This window comes from Galendromus occidentalis, unplaced genomic scaffold (assembly GCF_000255335.2).
Source record: "Galendromus occidentalis unplaced genomic scaffold, Mocc_1.1 scf7180000077470, whole genome shotgun sequence".
NCBI classification, from domain to species: Eukaryota; Metazoa; Arthropoda; class Arachnida; order Mesostigmata; family Phytoseiidae; genus Galendromus; species Galendromus occidentalis.
The window spans coordinates 1,012,539-1,021,167 of record NW_003805458.1 but is presented as its reverse complement, the minus strand read 5'-3'; the positions used below and the strand labels follow the sequence as shown (position 1 = coordinate 1,021,167).

General features: G+C 51.0%; 1 protein-coding gene across 1 annotated transcript; it reads left to right on the top strand.

Annotated features, from left to right (window-relative positions):
* Positions 1-4,839: 4,839 nt before the first annotated feature.
* On the top strand, positions 4,840-7,335 carry LOC100905390 (spore wall protein 2). The gene is made up of 7 exons (XM_003744567.1): positions 4,840-4,876; positions 5,192-5,304; positions 5,385-5,484; positions 5,577-6,581; positions 6,693-6,751; positions 6,912-7,103; positions 7,214-7,335. Exons 1-6 carry the CDS (start codon positions 4,840-4,842, stop codon positions 7,092-7,094), a joined length of 1,497 nt encoding a protein of 498 aa, XP_003744615.1. The 3' UTR covers positions 7,095-7,103; positions 7,214-7,335.
* Positions 7,336-8,629: the final 1,294 nt, after the last annotated feature.

Here is an 8,629-nt window from a genome sequence, read left to right as displayed (position 1 = left end):
GACTCGAGCCGTTTTATACAGGCGCTCCGACGCCGATGGAAAGGGAGGAGAGAAGTACTCGGACGCTGGGTGATGGTAATTACTTCGGACGTTGTTTCTCTCGAATGATTTTGGCAACTCTACGCGGTCATCCAGGCAGCCGGAGCTGGAAGATGCTCGCGACATGACGGGAGAAGAGCATTTGATGGGCGAGTCTCGAGCCGCCGTCCACATCCGAAACAAACAAGCGGGCCAAGATGAAAAACAAGTCCGGATTCGGAACCGGCCGCCGGTTTTTTGCGCGGTGCGATTACGCAGAAATTACGAGAGAAAGTCATGAACGATTTGCTCCACTGAAACGATAGTCACGGCTTTGGTGGATATGATCGCTTGTCCATTCGGTGATGGCCGAGAGACGATCTCTTGGAAGTTGCATTCTCGGAAAACCGAGACATCGCTTCGAAGTCGCTCTCTCAAGGGCTGAACTCTCCGAGGCCTCCGCCAGCGTTTTGCGGTACGGTCGATAGCAGTCCCACGCTACTCACGGCGTCTTTTCCGAAATATTCTGTGCGCTGAATCGCTTCGTTAATGTTCGTAGCTTTTCATGGATACACAAAAACGAGCCGTCGAGGTCGGTGAATCTGGTCCGAGGGCCTCGATTCGAGCTTCAGAGACGCACCGCGGTACTCGCTATCCCGGAGCTAGATTGCTCCAGTTCCCGAGCAATCGACTCAGCGCTTTTTCTGTCGAGTTGACTGCTACAGAATGTAATTCCCGGGAGCAATCTCCTCTCGAGAGGGGAACAAAATGCCTCTCAAGCCGCGAAGCCTCAGCTCGATGTTCTTGTTCTTGCGTGAAAGAAGGACTTTTAATCCTGATGAATGATTCCTTGTTTTTTCATCTTGTGAGCGTCTAATCCCTCCACCGTCTGATTTCGTCCAAATCATTCCTGGCTGGTTTCCCGTTCGACAAGTCGGGAGGCGCGGGGTGTCCGGAGTCTCGACTCGATCTTTCACTCCATGGATTGTGGCAAATATTTTTATCGGGAGGCTCAAGGGGGTTTCTCATATGATCTGGGGCTCGTCAGGAGACACATTCCTTAATACCAGTTCAACTCTAGCTGCATCGATGCTGTGCTGCCGATGGAATGTGTTCATCGGCGTTGCTTCATCGCTGTGGAGCGGCGCTTATGGTCGTTTCCTTGAAAGTGAAAGTAAGAACGAAGGCGAGTCCGGAGAGTCCCGAGCGCTCGGGAATTTCGTCGAAGCGCAGCGATTCGCGAAGGATGAATTATAATTTCGGTCTCAGGACATCAATCCGTCGGATGGAAAAGTCCGAAATCGAGGAGAAAATCATGGGTCGAGGGTAAAATGGTCGCGCGCTCGGGATACAGAAGCCTGACAAGTAAACATTCTTTTTGGAAATGACAATCACCAGGTTTGACATGCTTTTCTGAAAGTTTCCGAGCCCCGGAGCAACCCCGAGTCGTTTTTCCCTGCTGTCCTGCATTCCATACCCCTTCCCTGCAGGCTCCGAAACCCGGAAAAAACACCATTTACATCGAAATCCGGGATATTTTGCTCGGATATCAATGGGAATGGGTCTTTCCGGGCTTCGGAACCTGGGGAAAAAACATTTCCATCAAAATCCGAGAAAAATATCCCGGATTTCAATGTAGTTGGTGTTTTTTTCCGGGTTTCGGAGCCTGCTGGAAAGGGGTATGAAATGCAGGACAGCAGGGAAAAACGACTCGGGGTTGCTCCGGAATCGGAAACTTTCAGAAAAGCATGTCAAACCAGACGATTGTCATTTTTAAAAAAGAATGTTTACTTGTGAGGGATTCCTCGAATTTCCGATAATCAGGTGGAACAAATCCAACATGTAACACCTCGTCTACGGTCGGACTTCGAGCGAGAGTGCCGGAATTCTGACAACAGAACATGTAGCGTCGAGAAAAAGCGGATGCACCCGCAGAAGCAAATCAAGGGCTTCGTTTCGCAGGAGCCTCGACGAAGAGACGGGGGGGGGCTTCGAGATCAGGACCGACACTATCGAACTTGGCTTGCTCGATTGAGGATTATCCTGGTTATCGCATATCATACGATTCTGTTCATTGAGCGAACCGAGGAATGGAGGAAAGATGTTTTCGCGGATATCCGATTTCGGTGGACCATGCTGCGTACCTACTCAGGCGTTCTAACAGGACCCGTATGAATGAATAACTTCCCGGGTTCTGAGGACGCGAGCTCAGAATCCATCGTAGCCATCCAGTCAGATGAAATCCTGAGTCGGCCTCTGCGCGAGCGTAGGCAGAACTTTTTACCCGAGGACTCTTGGAACGCACTAGGGTGAGCTCCGATGAGGAAGAGGATCTGACAAAGTAAGGCCCCATTCTTTAAATGGAGAGCTCGACATACCATGGAGACACTCAGACATCAAGAGTATCCCGTGGAAGCCTCATATGAGAGTTCATCGCCTGATTAGACCGCCATTGGATAGCACGTGCATGATTTACCGTTCGAGACGATTGGACTCGTCTCCATGTGGAGGATTCGGATGTTGTTTCTGTGAATTTTCTGGGAGGCGGAGGAGTCCTCCTCAGATGGTCGCAGAAAATACTCGCCATCATTTGAGCAGCTGTTCTCTCGATCCGGCTGAAGTTCGCCGCGAAGTCGACTTCGTCCACGGAGCTCGAAACGCATCTTTTTGATGCATGACAAGACGGACCTTGAGCTGTCCAGTGGTGCGATCTTTTCTCCGGCTGAAACAAGCAGCTCTCTCATGACACGCGGTGCCAGAAATCGCAGCGTATTATAGAAAGCAGTCTCATCAACAACTCGCCAGAACTACTTTGATCTTCTGGGCCTGCGCTGAGTTGTTGTGTTTGGAACAACGAGCTTGCTGTCAAACAGGATTCTCTTCCAGGCGCGACCGGAACGGTCAAAGCCCTCAAGGTCAGGGAGGGGAGTGATCATTTTCATCGTTATTATTTGAGCTAAGACCGACTACTTCTTCATCTCGAACTGTCCAGCAGGTCACGTGCCGAAAAACCGTCACCAAGGCTTGAATCGAGAAGCTTCATACCGATTGTTAAAGTAGAAATCCCAAAAAGACTCCTCGATACCGTTCTAGACTGGAGGGCAGCGATGCCGTCTTACGGCAATTTTATCTATAACGAAAGCGCTATGAAATTCATCTCGGTGATCTCAGGAGCCTCACATAGATCCCGTGGTTTTGCTAGAAGGCTTTCGTCGATCGCCTTTCCCTTGCAATTATCCCGGATTCTATCAATGAGAGAATGCAATGCGAACAACAAGCGCCAGCAAAGGACTTGATACGATCTTTATGAAGCACACCACCGTCATCCAATCGGATTAGTGCATGTTGTTGCAGGTTTCTCCTCCGATTCTCGTCTCTAGGCCCTCAGCGAAGAGGGCAGTTTCGTAAGAAGCCGACGGCTCCCGGTTCTCGGAATTCGAGCTCTATGTTCTCTTGGTCGACCCTTCGAAATTATTACTCCTGAAGCTGAATGATCGGAGGTAGAACACTCTTAATGACCGCCTTTCCGCCCTCTCCGTGGAACTCCGAGCAGCCATCACAAGTATGGTAGGCGAGCCGAACGAAGCTTGAGTAGCTTGATTCAAAGCGATCGCTCTACTGGTCTCTCCGGGATAATTCGTCAATGACTCAGGGGCGACAGGGACGAGATCGACATCTGACGATGAGGTTGACGGGGGCGATTTCCAAAATGGAAACACTGCGATTTAGAATCGGGTTCTCTTGAGAGTGGGATGAGCTCATCGGTCGAACGGAGCGGTCCAAGCAGAAGCACATCCAGGAGCGGGTCATCCGCTATGACAACTGCTACTGACACCTGACACCATCGCAATTCATACGATCCCGTTCTCGACCTCTGCAAAGAACTCGCACATCCGGAGGGCATGGTTCTTCTGAGGTGACCTCCCTGATGATCAATCGGTTCGGGGACATCTCAAGAGGGAGTCGTCTCTCAGCAGAATTTCCCTCTGACAGCAGCGCGGTCAGAATTTTCTTCTGGACCGACTTCCCGAGGATCACTCAAGCGTGCAACTCCGTCCCGGTAGGTAGCTCTAGTTCTGAGATCTCGGTGTTGCCTCAGACGGATTTCTGTCGTCCCGTAGAATAATCCGGAATTATCGCAGGCATTCTGAGCTTGTCGTGCCTGTAACTAATCTTCGAAGAAGAGACCCCCCGTCCGCTACAGACAGTACCCGCGGACGGGGAAACAGATTCGGAGAGCTTGCCAACGGGGACATTATGAGCTGCAGCTCAATGCCCAAGACAGGGATTATGAATCCCTGCAACGTCGGAAATCTGACTCATGTGTAGTACTCGCCATGAGCTCAAAATGAAAGACCCTGGATTCTGCCAAGCTTGGAGCGGTGATTCATAGTTCGAGATTTTATCCTCTTATTTGAGATCATTTATTCCGTTCCCGACTTAGGAACTAGAAGCTAGCAGGGAAACTTATCGCACCGAACGCGTTCAGTCGTATCTGTCGGAGCGCATCTGGTCTGAATCCTTTTGTTCTCACAAGGGCAAGCTCAGCAAACCCCTAGTAGCGCCGTAGGAATTTTGAGGAACTGCCTGGCACTCGAGAAATTTCGTCATACGAACACATCCTCGAAAAGGTTCTGCGGCTTTCTCCAAGATCACAGTGCCCGGTTAGTCCTAAATCAATCAACAGGGACTATCATTCTGCTTGCCTATTGTTGGTCAAGAATTTTGAGAGCGGAAAACCGAAATATTCTACTGGAGGGAGATCAAAACTGGTTCGGGAACCATCGAGCGTGACACCCGCAAGCACCAAGAGGCTTGATAATGAAGTTCCAGATGTACTTCGGAGTGCTCATCGTGGGTGAGTGTCTCATCTCTCTCACCTCTGAAATAAGGTTGCAAGGCTGTCGGAATTAGCCAGCAGGAAATTCTGGCCTATCTTCGGTGGAGAGTTGCGCGTTGGAAGTGATAGCTTGTTCGGGCGGAAGCCCATCGGCCGCTCTGCACCGTACCCCGGGGTTTTCGGGGCGAGTGCCCTCAATCTCGAAGGGTAACCTAACCTACTCATAACTTCCCATTCCCGCCCCCGGCAGGGGTCGGCGACACTTGCCGCGATCGTATTTTGATGTCTCAGACATCCAAGTTGAACTATCTCATGCGCAAATATCTTTTCCAGTAGCCTCCGGCTCATTTGCCGTTCTTGGGTCACCTGATTTCAAGCGGCGGAGTGAACTAGAGGCCGTGGAGAGAGAGAACATCGTAAACTTCATCCGCTTGAAAGTCGATCAGGTTCGGATCGTAATTTTCTCCATCAAGATAATCTCTCGTATAGCGAACAAAGATTTATAGCTCGATTTTTCCGAAAGCAGCAATTTTTGGACAATGCGACTGTGACAGGAGAGATCTCCACGGCTCTGATGAACGCCATCCACAAAGTTTCTACCACGATAATCCGAGAGATGAAAGAAGGTCGGGTGCAAAAGTAATATGAAGTCGAAATGTTCCTCCTCCACCCTTGAGTACCATCCAAGGTTCTTATATGGGATTCTTGATCCACACAGAAGACACAAGAAAGAAGGACGATAAGAAGGAGATTGAGGAGGAGATCAAAAAAGAAGGGAATGACGGAACCGAGAGCCAGGATGACCCCGACAAGACTGGGAAGGATGGGCAGAAAGAAGATCCCGATGATCCAAACAAGAAAGGAGAGGATCGAGAATCCAAGAACCCGGATGACTCGAACGAAGCAGGAAGGGATGAGGAGAACAAGGGAGGCGATGATCCGGACAAAAAGGCAGAGGAAGATGCCAAGGATGCGGATGACCCCGAACAAGGGGGAAGAGATGAGGGGGGAGCCGATGATCCAAGAAAAGAAGCAGAGGGAGAAAAAGAAGAGGAGCCGGATGACCGAAACGAAAGAGGGGAGAAAGAGGAAGCCGGGAACTCAGGCGGGAGGGATGATGAAAGCGAGAACCCTAATGATCCGAACATGAATGGAGAGGATCGAGGAGCCAACAAACCGGAAGACCAGAAAAACGCTGATAGGGATGAGAAAGCCGAGAACCAGGATGAGCCGCACGAAGAAGGGAAGGACGAGGCGAGCGGGAACGCGGACGGAGCGGATAAAAAGAGAAAGGATGGGGAAGCCGCGAAACTCGACGATACGAAGCTGAAGAGGGAAAATAATCGAGATGGCGAGAAACCGGAGGAAAATGGAGGGAATGAGCATGCTGAGGAATCGGATGACCCGGACGCCGGAAGTAAGGATCAGAGATCCGAGAACGCGGATGTTATGTTCGGCGGAAGGGGGAGGAAGGACGGCAAGAGCCTGGATGACCCGGCAATGAAGCGGGAATCCGTGAGTTCCGAAGAAACAGGAGACAGTGCGACTTTTTATGGAGCCGAGGGGCCCGTCAGCCGGGGAAATACCGGAGCCCGCAACCCTCATAGCCAGAAGGGGAAAGTAGTAGCTCCGGACATCACGATCATCTTTGTGAAAGATGAGCCGGGAGTGCTCGATCTGAGGAAGCCCGTCGAGTTTTTCGTTCGAAATAACAAAGATGAAGGTTAGTAGCAGATATTATCGACCCCACCCCCCCTCAGGGAGGAAATTAGGGAATGATGCATGCGGGCCATCTGAGATCGGAATTCGAGTGAGACCGAAGAGTTCCTTCCAGTGATTCCAGTCGGAGAGTTCAGGAAGCGCTCTGATAGTCTGAGGGCTGAAATTCTCCAGGTGGGTGTGATATTCGTTGCGATCTTCAGTCGGAAGAATTCAATCCCGAGTTCGACTCGGACACATTGAGAAAAACGCGGGTTATTCATCGCCGGGTGCCCTCGTTGGTCTTCTCGACTGGCGTGAGATAGGCGAGAGCTTGCAAAACCTCCAATTCCAGGCAGTCAAGGCTTCGGACTTGAGGATAGATCTCGCGGTACTCGATGAAGGCGAATCCTCCGAAAGACTGCCTCTTTGGGCGTACGTGACCATCGCGATCGGAATCGCTGTTCTAGTTGCCTGTGTCACAGCTCTGACGATAACGATTGCGAGGAGACGGCGCCAGCGCGAGGACGATCCTTAAAATCCTGCGGTGAGATCCATTTATCGGAAAGGATTGATATCGGAGGCTTTTATGTTATCATCTACGTGAGGATATACGAAGAGGTGAAAATGACGGAGTCTCCGCGAACCTAATCGCAGGACGCGGATCGCATGCAATTCATCGAGGGGCATCATGGATCACAGTTTTGGGCAGCGTACCAGCCCGTCTTGATCCAACATAACGGTCATCAGTCGGTCGGGAATAAAATCAAGTCAGACTTGAGAAAAGAGGTTCCTGATATTTTCAATTCGAGCTCGGGATGGAGCGCGAGTATTGCAGTTCGATCTCAGCAGCTTGACGGGTGGGAACAGGAAGCGCGAAATGTAGTATTTAGAGACTGAGAATGGCTCAGCTTCATAGGTGACGCTGGTCTGTAAATTCCTCTCGGCGACGCGGCGTGGAGATGCCCTCTCCCGAACTCAACTCTTGACTTGGGAATCGTCGCAGAGGGAAGCTGTGGGCTGATATCACCCAACATCGTGCCATCCGCAATTCGCCGTGCAACGAAGGCCAGATTTGAAGTTGAAACATTCGAAAGCGAATCCATTGTCATGTGATCTAACTCAGATCTCAATCGTTAAGCATCGGATGCGTCCCGAGAAGAGTAGATTTATTTTCTCAATCAGGGAGCTTTCAGCATTATAACGTGTCCACTGAGCTTGAGGTCCCGATCAGATTCAAATACAATGTCTCGCCGCCCGATCTGAACAATGAATGATATCACTGTTTCACAACATTCTGACAGGCTCGATTCCATCGAACACACCCGAAGCTGTTAAGTGGAACACCACGGCCATATCCGACCTTAAAGCTGTGGTTTTCTCACTGGGAAAGCAAATTCGAGATAAGGCGCCTCTACCTGAGCTGGAGAGAAATTTATCGTCTAGCTTCGCTTGTAATCGAAATCTGGCTACGAACTCGAATCACACATGGTCTCCTGACGCCTCGATTCCCATTTGAGTTTTGCATTTGGAGCCGCGCCAGTGAACGATCCGACCGGGGTACAAAGTCTCGAAGCCGAAAGTGAAAACATCGACACGTGACCTGACAGGCTATCGGCCTCGATTGACGAGCGTCGGCTCCGACCCCACGAGGAGCTTTCCAGTATTCATCGTCATCTCCGTCAATGTCAAATTAGGCGTTCCGAGTCCATGACTAGCTTGATGGTTCGAAACTCGAGCTTGGAGACCCTCTGCTCCTGGTTGTTCCTGTCCAGCCGGATTGCAGCGTCGGCGGAGCGCTCCGTCGCGCACCGCTCGCGCGTCGAGGGATCGGTTTCGGGACAGCGGAGGATCTCTCACGCCGGCGGAGCGGCCCACTTGTCTGTATCTTCCGTACTTGGAACGCTCGCGATGCGAACCTCGTGGGAATCACCGACTCGACTTGTCAAGTTCGAGGCCGTCCTAGGTGTACATATAGCATTTCTGCCCATCTTGCGGAATCGGCATCCTAGAGTTCGCCACGTCATTCAACGATAGGAACGATAAAACCGCTATGGCATGGCGTTCCAAGAC

What these genes read in the sequence shown, in the direction of transcription:
- LOC100905390 (XM_003744567.1), top strand. Translation starts at nt 4,840, where the DNA reads ATGAAGTTCCAGATGTACTTCGGAGTGCTCATCGTGG. An exon ending in CTTCGGAGTGCTCATCGTGG is followed by an intron (nt 4,877 to 5,191) that starts GTGAGTGTCTCA and finishes TATCTTTTCCAG; the next exon opens with TAGCCTCCGGCTCATTTGCC. An exon ending in TCGAAATAACAAAGATGAAG is followed by an intron (nt 6,582 to 6,692) that starts GTTAGTAGCAGA and finishes AGTTCCTTCCAG; the next exon opens with TGATTCCAGTCGGAGAGTTC.